The 14,536-nt window shown below is 34.8% G+C and overlaps 2 protein-coding genes across 2 annotated transcripts; both read left to right on the top strand.

Annotated features, from left to right (window-relative positions):
• Nucleotides 1-760: 760 nt before the first annotated feature.
• LOC117105700 (thioredoxin domain-containing protein 16-like) lies at nt 761-9,381 on the top strand. The gene is made up of 6 exons (XM_033246936.1): nt 761-942; nt 1,538-1,617; nt 5,382-5,461; nt 7,471-7,545; nt 8,448-8,569; nt 9,271-9,381. Exons 1-6 carry the CDS (start codon nt 783-785, stop codon nt 9,363-9,365), a joined length of 612 nt encoding a protein of 203 aa, XP_033102827.1. The 5' UTR covers nt 761-782; the 3' UTR covers nt 9,366-9,381.
• Nucleotides 9,382-9,699: 318 nt separating this feature from the next.
• LOC117105835 (thioredoxin domain-containing protein 16-like) lies at nt 9,700-12,688 on the top strand. The gene is made up of 5 exons (XM_033247136.1): nt 9,700-9,931; nt 10,778-10,914; nt 11,205-11,289; nt 11,838-11,979; nt 12,668-12,688. The coding sequence occupies exons 1-5, from the start codon at nt 9,750-9,752 to the stop codon at nt 12,686-12,688; spliced, it is 567 nt and encodes a 188-aa protein (XP_033103027.1). The 5' UTR covers nt 9,700-9,749.
• The last annotated feature ends 1,848 nt before the right edge of the window (nt 12,689-14,536 follow it).

Here is a 14,536-nt window from a genome sequence, read left to right as displayed (position 1 = left end):
TTGTGTGTCCCCTTCCCCTTTGAAAATGTCAAATTTTTAGCTAAAAAATAGGAAATTTTGAAGTAATTCGTATATAACTCGCACAGGTTGTTGTTCCAGTGGATCTTCTTCCGCTCAAACTAGCCTCCGCTCGAAAAAAATTCCGCTCGAATTGGCCTTCGCTCGAAGTGGTATCCGCTCGAATTGACTGGTTCTCGTATTCGTACCGGATATGCCAGTCTGCAGCAAGCGTCGCCTAATCTAAATATAATAATTAGCACGCTGAAATAGGCTAGTAAATAAGTTTAACTGGGTTCGTAAATAATATTAGCCTCAAAATATTGTGGCTGAGACATGGGCCGATTAAACGTAGAAATAGGAAACCTAGAAATATAGTAAAAACGCTGAATAGTAATACACCAGCGTCGCGATATGCGACGTTGGTACGAGTAGGTTAGTCTACAAACGTCGCCTAAAGTAATTGATTTTACCCGGCAGAACGAAACTCCGCTTTTCAGTCGTCTTAGGCACCTGTTTTTTGACAAACAATGACCTTTCAGAGGTCAAATTGCTGTCAAGAATATGAATTCGCTGCTTCGCAGCAATAATTATTGTGCAGCGTTTATCCGATGGTATACCTATTTATTCACAAAGTATTTTCGATTAGTGAGGGCGCATTCTAACCCTAACCTTGAAGATGTAGACAAACTAAAGTTTTAGTCGGCAAAATGAACACTTCTTAATAATTATGCATTTGCCAAGTTACTCAAGCTTGTGTTTTTTAATTTCTTGTTTATAGAAGGATGAACAATTCCATTCTATATCTGCTACTTCTGGTGTTCGCAGTGCAATGTTGCAGTGGACAAACAAGAACAGCCAGAACTACTATTACTGAAAGCGTATATTACGATACCATTGCATCTAGCCAAGTTTCCCTTGTTTATTTTTATGTGTCCAGCTCAAGTAAGTTTGATTTTAATTTTTATGAGCTATTGAATATCGGTTAATTCAATATAGTAATTACTATAGAGTATTACATTGAATGAAAATTGGTAACACTGTATAACACCAATGCGGTTGGCACAGTGTTTGTGACCTGAATTCTCAACCTTGAAGCCGAGGCTTTGAAACTCTTCCCCTGCAAGTCGATTGTGTCCTTGGGCAAAGCAATTTATTCATGTTGTCTCTCACCAGCTCTCCACCTAGTTAGTATGCGTAGCCAAATTTGAGTGCAAAATGCGGTAATTTATTGTCAGTGTGTCAATAGGTGTCACCACACACTGCAAAATAGAATTAGATGTGTTTACTGTGAAGAAAGCTCATTTAACCAGACCTTCCATAAGTGTCTTCTTTTAACTTGGAAGTGTAAGGAAACCTGCTTCATTTTAACATTAATGTTTTAGGGTAAAACAAAAATCTACTGTAGATAATGTAATATTATTATTATTATTGTTACTGCTCATAGTTCCCAATGTGAAATGATAAAGGTATTTCATTGGCGTTGTCAAATCCATGTTGGTTGATTGATTGCTTGATTTACTTGCTTGCTCCATTCTAGATGATGAGTATATGAACTTTCTAGATGGCTTCTACGAAGCATCAGACTATCTTAAAGATTTTAAGATAAAACTTTCTGTGGTAAGTACTGCATAGTACATTTATTAGGTTTGCCCATACTATCAAATTTTATTTAACAAATTTATGTGATGTGCCTATATATGGGCATGATGATATCATATTTTATCCAAATAAAGGCATATTATAGAACTATTTGTTGCATCAAATTTTTATAGTGTGGACAGATCTTTACATTCATTCATGTTAAAGAATTGTGGTAATTGGCTTTTCCCAGCAGTACTGGGAAAAGCCATTAAACGTTGCAGTGAACTTGGTTTTCGTGTTTTTTTTTGTTTTTTTTCACTTAATTTTTTTTTCCACTACAGTACATTAAAATAATATTGGTTTTCTTTGTTTTTTTTTACCTTATACCTTTTAACGACTTTTTTTGTTTGTTGCAATTTCAACTTCATTTCCCATCAAGCCACGTTTTTAATTCAATTGCATTGTTTTGATTGTATTTCTTTGCTTCTCCTTGTTGGAGGTTATTTTTAGATAAATAAAATGAAATTAAATTAAGGCAATGGGGAAAAGCCCTATGTTCTGTTGTTCAAACAGACATAGTAAGTCTAGTTAAAATTGATACCATGCCCCCCAAAATCAGGCTAAGTTTGCGTTCATGGGGTAGAGGATGGGATTATATGTGGGGAACTACGGTAAATAAATTTTGCTTTTTTTTGTTTCACGGTATTCTCTTTTTTTTTGTGTATCTTATATGTAGGCCTACTATAACATATTTTATTTTATTTATTATTGGCCAGGGATTTAGAGATGGCCACTTGATGTGTTGGGCTTAGCCCATGTCATCTCTAATTATGCCCCTGGTCAATATTTTAAATGTATTGTGACGAATTTGTAATAGATAAATAAATTTATTAATTGCTTATATTGCATATTTTAGTACTGGTCTGGAAATTTATTAACTTTTAATTATAAACCATATTGTTTGCTTTATTCTCTGCATAGAAAATTACAGAAGGTTTCTATAGTAAAAATGGTTTTAATATGTGTCTACTTGGCAGATAGGCAGATATGTTGAAGCGGTTTGGCGCAGCGGGAACGGTTTGGTTTCCCAACCTTGAGGTCATGGTTTCAATCCCTCGCTGTGCATTTTGCTTGTGTCCTTGAGCAAGACACTTTATCTGCAATGCATCTCTCCACCCAGGAGTAATGGGTATCTGGTGGGGTTGCCTGCTCCTGCGCTGATTACCATCAGCAACACTGTGGACCCAATGACCAGGGAAAAGAACTGTGCTTTATAACCGCATGGAAGAGGCACATTATAAATGCCCATTTATAATGCCCAGTACCAGTATATGATAAGTGCATTTTTGGGCTTTTAATATTTGTTTTTCTACAATAACAGTTAATTTTAGCACTGTAGCCTCCACAAACTGACCTTGATTTCTAATTGTCACATGCTATTGCAACAATATTTTTTGGACTTTATTTCATGGGATTAAATCATGTGGTATTTCATTTTAAACAGCAAGCTGCCATATGTTCATGCAAATGCTATTGAATTTAACACCATTGGCTCTAGTATTTTACTATGATTATTGATTTAATGAATTCATTAGTTTTTCCATATGCATTCAATATCTGAAATTGATTTCATATTTAATAATCTCTTACATATGAATATTTTATAAATTTCTATTCTTATTGTTACAGTTGAATTAAAATTTATGCTTATATTATATTCTGTCATGATTGGTTAATTTACGATCATCTAGCCTCAACTATTATAAATATGTGTATTATTATTAGTTAAATATTTCAATTCAAAATAAAAGGTAAGAAATTATTTCCAAATAATGTGTGTCAGCCAAAATACTGTACTGATCAAGTGCTCTTTACTTATTATATTTATGTATATTTCAATTTATTTTGTTTATTTATTTCAACCATCTTTATAAAGAGTGATCCTTCCAACTTGGTTGATACACTACAAAAGACAGAAAATAATAAAGCCAACATAAAAAAAAATCCTTAAAAAAAATTATTCACAATTATTGTGATATTCTTATTAACTATGATTAAATAAAATTATTTAGTAATAATTTACTAAACTTGTGTTATTGTCAATATAGAATATTATTATACCTCATAATTCTGCATAAACAACAAGCAGTTAATTAAAAAAATAGTCCAATTCCCTATATGATTAATTGGTGGAACGAAGATGCTTTAGTAGATTAAAAGTTGTAAACCATTATCCATTGCATTTTAATATAATCATGGAGGAATTCCAAAGTTTGTCAATTTTAGTATTTTTAGCAACTAGCAAAACAAATTTTATTGTTCAAAGTATTCTTTAGTGCATAAGTACATTCTGAGATAAAGTTCAGACCATTTTTTTTCTTTTTTTAATTGCATTGATGTTGTTAACAGTAAATTTTAATGTTTATTAATTTTTTTCTTTGTGGTTTTTTTTAATTTTTTATATTGTATGCATTTTTATTGGCAGTTTTATCTTTTAACTTCTAATGTCTAATTTGATATATTAATTTGTATATATTTTTTTTTTATCTGATGTTTTGTACAATTGTACCAATTGGCTGCCGTTTACAATTTTCATGTTTTTGACAAATAATTATACCTATTATAATATTTTTTTCTATAAAGATCCTTTGTGTCATGAATATGCCAAACAACTGACCTTAAGACTGGGCGATTAATGACCACAGCATGTTATTAGGAGATACCATTAACCTTTTAATCTGTCTTCACATTGAGTTGGAAGCTTAGCTATAATATTTCTATCCTTTTAATGCAGAGGCAGATTGATTTCACAGTGTCGGTGCATTCACCTAAAAATCATTTTGAATATTTAAAACCAAGTGCATGTCTTATAACAAATGCCTTCTGCAGTTTTAACTACCCATGTTGGTCAAAGATTAACATATGATAATTATATATTGCAATTTATAGTACCGTATATTCTTATTGCGTGCAAGACAAGGTGTAATTTAGCAAATTACGATAAAAAAATCAGGGGGTCGCAACACATACAAATTTTATATTTTTAAATTTCATGTTCGTCTTTTGTGCGGATCGTCCGTAACTTGCAAATTTACTATTGGAATGAAGCTGCTGTTAGTAAAAATGCAATTTTAAATGCGGGAAATTAGATTTTGATGGAAATGTAAAAGCCCATAAGATGGTATTATTTAGATTAGTCCTACAATTGGCTCCGTTTTTAGCAATATCAAGACCATAAAAAGGGACAAAAAGTAGGAATTTTGATGGTGAAACAGGGGGGTTGTCATTCAAAATTGTCCAAAAATCTTTTCAAACTCGGGGGTTGTCTTATACATGGATTGCCTTATAAGTGAGAATATGGTATGTTGATCAGAATATTATTGTGTTTTATTATTTAACAGGGTTGTTAAATATTGGTTTGTTATATTAAGCTTTTATTCATGAATATTAAAAGTTACTGTTAAGTATCAATTTTGAAAAACTTAGTAATACTGATAGTATACTGTGAGTGTTTTTATAAGTCTTAACCAGCATGTATTTGAAACTAAAAGAGTACTTAAATTTTGTTCACCTACAGTACAGTGTATTTGTGATGGCTATTATAATATATATATTTTATATTAATTAGTAACTTAGACATGTATTTCAATAATTTAATAAAGTATTTGAGAAATTTACAAAGCTGCTAATAAATCAAATTTGTTATTAAATGTTAGCAATTCTCATCAACTCCACATATTCAGTGAAATAAGTTATGAATGATTAAATAATTATATTTGTTTTCAATTTGTTTGTGTTAGGTAAATTGTAATACAGCTTTTATTCAAAAGTACTGTAGCGAAAAAGAAGAAATTCTAATGTCCAAAGTGTTTGTCTTCAGGTTTGTTGATTTTAATTGTTTATGAAAATTAATTTAAAAAAAGGGAAATAAAACCATATTAGAACCATAATAATTTTCAATGTATGTACAAGTAATATTAATAATTTAATGTCATTGTATTTGGCGCACATATCCATCTCTAAGAGAGCTTCTCACGTCGCTGTTTTTCCACCTTCAAAAGTATCCTTTTTTCTGCATTTTTTATTTTACATTAATGTGCCATGGCAGATTGAAGGTTTACACATCACAAATGTATTTAAAGCCATTTTTAAAATAAATTTTTGTTTTATTGATTTTCCACATCTTGTTTATAGGCTTCTTCTTCTACACTTAATTAGGGGCAGATCCAGAATTTTATAAACGATGGCGTATGGCTTATCGTTTATTTATGCTCTCAATGAGCGTACTACATTAGACATTAGCAATATCTAAAAATTTGTGGCTCATAGAGTCGTAATTAACAAATTCTTATTTTTTGATATAGTAGGCATAATTCCATAGAATTTATTAACACAGTAGAATCTCTCATCTGGAACATCCCTATTACTTGCATACTTTTTTGGCCTTGAAATGAGCAAATGAATATGTATTTTCAGGGGCAGATTTAGAGGGGCTGGCCTGGCCCCGGTTCCCCCTTTTTGGGAGGCCCAACCCCCTAGGATGGTGTTGTCTCGTCTGCCCAACTTCTCCCCCCCACCCCTTTTGGGGGCCCCCTTTTGGACATCTCTGGATCCGCCACTGGTTTTGAGGGTACTGTTCAGGGCTTGCCCTAACTTTTTTCGGTAACTAGCCCACTGGGCTAGTTTACTAGAGATTTTACTAGCCCACAGGATATTTTACTAGCCCACAGACAGGAAAAATTTTTGTTTCAAAATATTTATTAGCGACAATTAAATTTGAAGGTTGATTTGCAATTTCATAATTTCTGTAGCATTGCTGTTTGAGCTACCCTCTCAAAATATTGTTGAATAAATAAATAAAAAAATCACCATGCTGCAAAATCGACTCTGGTTATAACAGGGACAGATGAGCATGTTTTACATCTCCCTGGTTATAACTTTGGCTTTCTAATATTTAACAAAGGGCCCAGAAATAAATCAAACCAATGCATCTGTTAAATCTTTAGGTCTCAAGTCACTCACCCCCAATGGCAATAAATCTTGCTTAGGCTACCTAGGCTAGGCTACCTAGGCCTAGGCAAGACCTAGGGCCTAGCCTACCTATAGCATTGAAGTACTTATTATTAAAAGTTTAACATTTTAAAAATATCATTATGAGAAAATAATATGAATATAAGGTAGTACATTAAATTAAATGTTCTAACTTCCTAAATTAACCAGATTGAACGATCTTCTATTGAGAGAAATATAACATGCCATCTGTAGTGGTTGGTGAATGATTTGGGGATCATCTTAATAATTAAACACTCACGCACGTGGAGAGCTGAAAGCTAGCTATTTTTAAAGAAAATGTTTTCTTGCTAATTCTCCACTAGACAACCGGGCAACATGAGGAGTAAATAGGCTAGCCCGGAGCGGTTTTTACTAGATATTGTACGCTGGGCTAGTACTAAATCGAGCCCTGCTGTTTGGAAAATAAAATTTGAAGGAGAAAAAATAATGTGTAGGCTATTTTTGGGGGAAAATAAGAGCTCCTACAGGCTCAATCTACTAATTAGTGCCCAAATTAACTTGAAAATAATATGGCTTGTTGTATGGAAATTTATTAATAAAGTACTGAATGAATGAATAAGTCCATCTTATCTGTCCCGGGCCTTCCTAGTTTGGGCATAGGATCTGGCTTCATTTGTGGTCACATGCTAAGGTTTCCTTACTGTAGGTTGGTGTATGCATTATGCCTGGGCCTAGTAATGTTGAACATTTTTTTACACAAGCTGCAATACATAACAGGTCTCTATAACAAACTATTGTCCTATTGAGCTAGAATTATAACAAACATAAAATGATGACATCATTAATTTTATATATTTTTTATTATTCATTTCACAGGAATGGTGCATCATTGACAGACCTTGCAATAGACACCCTATTTGACATTAATTCCATTGTATCCAGTGTCTTACAGTGAGTACATTGTAACATGTTCATCTTAATATTTAAGTAAATTCATTGCAATTGGTATAGTAACAAACCATAGTTTCTGTCTGTACCAGAGCATGGTAAACCATCCACCACAGATTCTGTCTGTACCAGACCATGGTAAGGCAACCACTTTTTTTCTGCCTGTACCAAAGCATGGTAAAAATAATCCACCACAGGTTCTGCTTTTGCCAGAAAATGGTAAACTATTCACCACAGGTTATGCCTGTACCAGACAATGATAAATTATCCACCCCAGGTTTTACCAGAGCATGTTAAATTATCCACCACTGGTTCTGTCTGTACTAGAGCATGGTCAATTTTCCACCACAATTTCTGTCTCTACCAGAGCATGATAAATTATCCACCACAGGTTCTGCCTGTACCAGAGCATGGTAAACCATCCACCACAGGTTCTGTTTGTACCAGACCATGGTAAATGGACCTTTCTGGAGTGTTATCCAAACTTAACAACTGGCCAATCAGAACAGGGCCAGGAGTACATGCATGTCCCACAAACGCATGTGTTTGCGTATGTTTTAACACTTGTCATTTTGTGGAAACAATATTTGTGGGAACAATATCTAAGGGATGTGGTTTAGAGAAAAGGGTTGTTGTCCATCACAGGTTCTGCCTGTACCAGAACATGGTAAATTTTCACCATTGGGTTTGCCAGTACCTGAACCTGGTAAATTATACCCACTATCGGTCATGACAGTAGCAGGGATTGATACCATCAGTCCTGCCAGCATCAGAGCTTATTAAAATATATCTGGTTGGGCTCTACCAGTACCAGAGAAAGAAGATAAATGTACTATTATAGTTACTTTCATGTGTATCCCCTGTTGTACTACTTTAAAAATAACCTTTTATTATATCAAATGCAGCCTGGTTCTTCTACAAGAAGTGCCAATCGTACAGAACCATCAAGAACTAGAGTCACTACTGCACACTGCCCGAGGAAAACAAGATGTCATATTCAGTAAGGTGATGGCCATTGGGACACCAGGTAAGAGACCTTATCTACCCACAGGGTATCCTCCTTTCCACTCAGTGTTGGATCCAGAAGATGGCAAGAGCGGTGCCTCAATCCCGAGGCAGCCACAAGACCATATGATTCCACCCTCTTCAGGCCATACAGTGTAGGTCCCCATTGTCACTTTGTTATCACTCTTTAAATTGAATTTATTTCGGAGAGCAGCTTAGCTCAGTTGGCTAATCTGGTGGTAGCCACTGTGTGTGTGCTGAAACATGGAGATCTTTTGGTCACCGGTTCAATTCCCATCGCTGCTCTCCTTGTATCTCAGCTGGAGGGCTGAAATGCAAGTTATGATAGTTAACATGCAGTGGCCCATGTGCACGTTAAAAAATGCAGTACACTCTTCGGAAAAGAGTAGGGGATTGTCTCCCGGTGTACTGCCCAATCACTACCAGAATGATACCACTGGAAATAAGTCTTTTTCAGACTTCCCTAGGTTACTCTCCATGCTTATACAGAATAAATCCAAGACCCCTCCAATTAGAGCCTGCCTTCAATTAATGACCACTTTTTCACCTGATGAACACCAATCTTTTGTCTTTATAATGATTATTTTAAAAATTAAAGACCAAAGCTGCTAAAAACCATGAATTCTTGGTGCCAAAAGTGGTCTTTAATTGGAGGGACAACTTTACTTGTTTATTTAAACACTTTTAATGATATTCTTTCAGAGCATAGAGCATTTATGGAAGCTGCTTTTGCTTATGGTCACCGGTATAAATTTTTAGTGACTACTAGTGTAAGAAATGTTTTGAAAGAGAGGTAAGATTATCAACTGTACTACTAAACACAGTGGCATATCTAGTAATTTGCGGCGGGGCACATTCCCCCAAAAAATGCGTTCGGGCCCCCCATTTGCCCCGCCCCCATTGAAAATGTTCAAAGCAAAAAAACAACACTCATATAGTTAAAAATCACCTCATATAATCTTATTTTCCTATTCAACATATTTCCCCTCACTTAATCATCGACCCCACTCCAACATTGTGTGTCTCCCATCAGCCCCCCCCCCATTTTATTTTGCAAGAAAACTATTGAATGTGGACAACATGGATTGCTCATACAAGCTAGTTAATAATTTTTATAATTCATAGGGGACCCACGATGCCAGGCTTTTCTCAAGCCCTTTACTTTAGCAGCAAAAGAAGTAATGGAGTTAACAGGATTTAAGGAGAGTGCTCTCGCTCAAGTGAACTGCTTTGATTGGCCAGATGTTTGCAAGAAGGCCAATGTGACCCGTTACCCTATGATTAAACTGTACAGAGGAACCAATGAGGTTGTTGAATATGGAGGAGTACTAGATGAAGCCTCTTTCTTGAAGTTCTACTTATTGTGAGTACGGATGTGCTTTGAATACTTTATATTTCTATATGAATATTCATGATGTTATGGCTTTCTTATAAGCCACGCCCCTTGGATATTGTTGCTAAGGTCCCACAAAACAATAGCATAAGCGTACATAAACATGTGCATTTGTGGGACAAACTTTTTTTGTTTGCATATTTTTAAATGTTTAAAGGGCCAAGCTCTATTATACTTATCTCAACTTTTTGTTTTCAATGATTGTTTGCACTCGCACTGTACAAGAAGTCAAAGCAATAATACTCTAACTGAAAATTCATGGAGTAATATGCAATATATAATATAATATACAGATGAACTAAACCTCCCAGATAATATTGAAATAAACTTTGAATCAATGACACTTCTAAATTTTAAAACTTCTATTTCAAATCCTTTATAAGATAACTTACTTTATTTTATTTTTTCCTGCCATGCATATTATTCTCCAATGTAAACTATTGTATTATCAATATTTTAAGAAATTGTTTTTAACTTTGTTTCTTCAATTGTTTTCTTTTATTTGTTAATGACTGAACCACTTTGGAAATCAGTGTTTTAGTACTGAAAGTGTTATTTCAGTATAAAGTCCAGGACTAGATAGACATAAAGCAAACTAAATTGCTGTATAAAGTTTTTTTGCTGATGTAGTACATTTAATAAATAAAGTAAACTTAGTTGGCCTTTTACATTCCATTAATTTATTATTATTTTCTTATGTTTGAACAAAAATGGGTGGGGGGGGGGCCCTCAAGACTGGCGACTGCGCGTATTGAATTTTAATTGAATTATTATAATTTTAATTTGGTATCTTACTGCAATAATTTTCTTTCAAAGATACTCTGTTAGTTCACCCATCATCATGACGAAAGAACAAGAAGGAAGAGAATTTATGGCAGCGGATTTCCCTTCCTGGACCTCCAAGTACCTTGGTGCTGTTACTATTGGGATCTTTCCAGAGCGAAAATCAGAAGGTAGACCATTTTAAGAAATTCAATTAACTTAAAAAATTATATAGAGTCTTCTGGTCCATTAGTCGTTGTGATCAGAAGAAACTGTATGCAATGTTATAAAAAGCTTCTTTCTTGCCAGCTTCATAGACAATTTATTATAGACCACTCAGATGCACAAATATAGGTCCCTGATGGTGTTTTTTATTTTAATTTTGTAACCCAAAAGCCCACTTTTTGTGACATCATAGTTCATTATTTGGTGCATTTTTTTATAGTGATTATTACAGTAGCATTGTTTTAATCTTCCTCAGAGTGGTTGATATTTAACAAGGTTGCTGGTGAGCTACGGGGACGATATCTAATGGCATCCTGCATGGGAAACTGTGCCAAAACTCTGTAAGTTTTTCATCTTTGAGCCGGAAACTCCCTGCGGCATATGGCCGTCAGCCAACGCGATTGTATAAGGAATACAACACGACGACACGCACGCAATGGTCCGTTTTTAATGACGATCCATTCTGACGGCCACCGGCAATCAACAGATGGCATCGCGTTGTTTAGCCTTCACGGGAAGCAGGATTGGATTTGTTGTACGATAGCCGTATGACACAGTGAGCACCCGGCTTAAGTAATATTAATATATCAATGTTGGATTGTTGTTACCTCTGCCAAAAGAGGTTATCAATTCATTACTCTGTCTGTCTGTTGGCAAAATTATGCAAAAAGCTAAGGAATGGATCACAATTTAAGAAAGAGATGATTATATTTTGGGTAGAAAAGGTTAAAGGACAAAAATTTCGTACCCCCTACGGTGGTGTTGTCTCAATTGGCCCACTTTTGGGCCATTTTTCGGGTCCCTTTTGGACATCTCTGGATCCCCTTGACAAGGGTGTGGAGATTTCATAATGGAGTTTTGAAATTTGACATGTTTGTTTTATATATAGAGCAAGTGAAATCGGAGGTTCTGAAGCCGTTGTGGTAACAATTAAATGGGAAGATGTCAACCAACCAGAAGTTATCTATGATCAACCGTTCTCCTTCTCAAGTCTTGAGAAATTCGTGCTGGAATCATCTGAGAAAATATTGGTGAGACAGACGCTTTTGAATTAGCATTTAATATGACACCTGAATGTTAGTATATAAGGTTTTTGTTGACTGTGATTGTTTTGTTTATTCCAGAGCCATGGTCCGGCAGTGCTGAAAACCTCAAATCCCCTGCTATGTTGTTGTTTTATAATATACATATATCAACCTGGTTAAAACAAACAGTATTTTGTGAATACATTCTCTACAAAATAAAAATCGGTTGTATTAGCTCATTTCTTTAGGTAAATTCTTTTTCTGGTCTATCACCCCCACCTCCCAGCAATTACATGCTAATCTGGCAAGTATTAAACTATAAAATACATCACTGCTGATTTGTCTAATTGATTACAGGACTTTTCCAGCAACATAAAATAAGAACTTGAGTGGGATAATATAGATAAATGATTTAAGTTTGACACAAGTGCTGTGTAATATTGTGATAATAGTTCAATGCAATTTCATTGTCAACAGTACATTTGTTATTAGGTAGTACTCCACTACACAGTATTCATAAGACAACAATATTATACAAATATTGACTGCTCATGAGAGGAATGTAGAGAGGAATGGTGAAATGTATTGCCCCGAGGTGTATTAATGTGTATTCTAAATTGGACCTTTTGCAACCTTACACCAGCAAAGCATAAAAGACTGTATTGTGAAATAATACATTTCTTCTCTTCAATAGCCTGAGCTAACAATGATATGACCTCAAGTGAACCTTGAAATTTCTGTGCAAAATGGAATGTGTTCCACAGCATAGAGATTACCGTATCTGTGCCTGTCTCTTATACACATCTAACAGTTTTAATAAAAATCAGATGAACAACATTAAGTATTAAGTATCAGGATAAATGTCCTCCACTACAAATTTGTTCTAAATTACAAATTTGTAGGATGTTTTGTTATTTTTTGATATGGTAGATGTAACTTCATTGTTTATTGATTTCACAAAATTCAACACAACTGTGTTACATTACATTGTATTACACTGATGTAATATGTTTCAATAAAGTAATATCATACAAGTTTGAAATTTAACATTTCTTCTCTTTCCATGAAAATTAAGTTTGTTATGTAACACTTCAAGCAACACCCCCCACCCCTATGTCACACACTGTAACATTTTCCACTATACCCCCAACCCCCTCTGCATTACATAATACTTGAATGACCCCTTAGTACACCCACCGCCAGAAAAAAATAAGTTTTTCTGCCTTGAAATCTCCAAAAATAAGATATGTATATATCTTCCAAATTAATGACGATCCGGAAAGGGGGGGGGGTTGGATTTGTTGTATGACAGCTGTACAGCTTACAGTCTGTTTACCACTTGAGAATGTATTGGAGCAGGAGTCGAAAGCTCTTGTTCATGCGCATTCACATTTCTATCCGAGTTTTCGCTTCAGCGAAATCTCTAGTTCGAACAGTTTCTACTTTTTGTTAAGCGAAAAAAGTGCGCAACCAATCACAGCTCAAGAACCGAACCGACGCCTTGATTCGCGCAAATAAATTTGTTAAGTAGAAAGCAGGCTTAAGACATTACTGTTGATTTTCATTTACACGTTACACTATTTTTCTTTCAGTGAAGTTAGAAGAGAAACAATGGAAGCCACAACTACCTGGATACGATTACTTATCCATGATTAGGGACGAGGAAGAAACGGAGATGGCAACGTCGTCAAATAATAACTTGCGAGGGACAAGAGTACATGGTCATCCTGCAGAATCTCCAATGCACGATAGTCAGCCGACTGGAGAGGACAAGGAGAACATTTTAGGAGATCTTCCGACGAATGATGCTCATAGACATGTAGAATTATGAATATTTAAAATATGTAAGTGCAATAGTGATTGGTTGTGTGTATGGCATGTGACATGTTTACAAGGTCATGTGATATTCGTTGATACTTTGGAGCATATGTGAACCAGCGTTTATGCCGACATCAGTAAGGCATCCGTGATATACATGCTGGCTAATCACATTACCTCAGTTGTCACAAAATGCAGACTGATGCAATATTTCTTTGCTATTCTCTTCTGGAAAGATATTTATGTATGGTTTGTAGTTAGGATTATACTGCTTACTTCTCTTCTACTGCATTAACTGTTTTGTTCTACGCATAGACTTTGGTGATATGCAACTAATGAAACACAATGCTTTACATAGTTAAGATACCCGATTAAAATTAATGTTATATTTTATATTATAACTATTGTCCAATAAAATTAAGTCATAGAGAATATATATACTGTACCATCAAATGCATTCAGCATTATACACTCTTTCATTTCCAGATGTAACAAGGAATAGAATTAATAAATATTGGTACCCACATTTTTAATATTTTGTAAAAATACACAGTAATTAATGCAATCAGCCATTTTAGTTGGTCTGGACAACATGTTCTGTTGACTTTCGGTGTACACAGGTCTACATAAAAACAAACTAAAGCTCCAAAACTGGATGGATGCATTTATTCGGCGTAAACACCAAGGATAACCCACAAAAAAAGCTAAGGACTACTTTATTTCCAGTAGGGTTGCGTTGGGGCAG

Source organism: Anneissia japonica, unplaced genomic scaffold (assembly GCF_011630105.1).
Source record: "Anneissia japonica isolate Jap-2015-1 unplaced genomic scaffold, ASM1163010v1 scaffold287754_len4335492_cov202, whole genome shotgun sequence".
NCBI lineage: Eukaryota > Metazoa > Echinodermata > Crinoidea > Comatulida > Comatulidae > Anneissia > Anneissia japonica.
The sequence above is the reverse complement of the archived record's forward strand: the minus strand, read 5'-3'. Positions and strand labels throughout refer to the sequence as shown.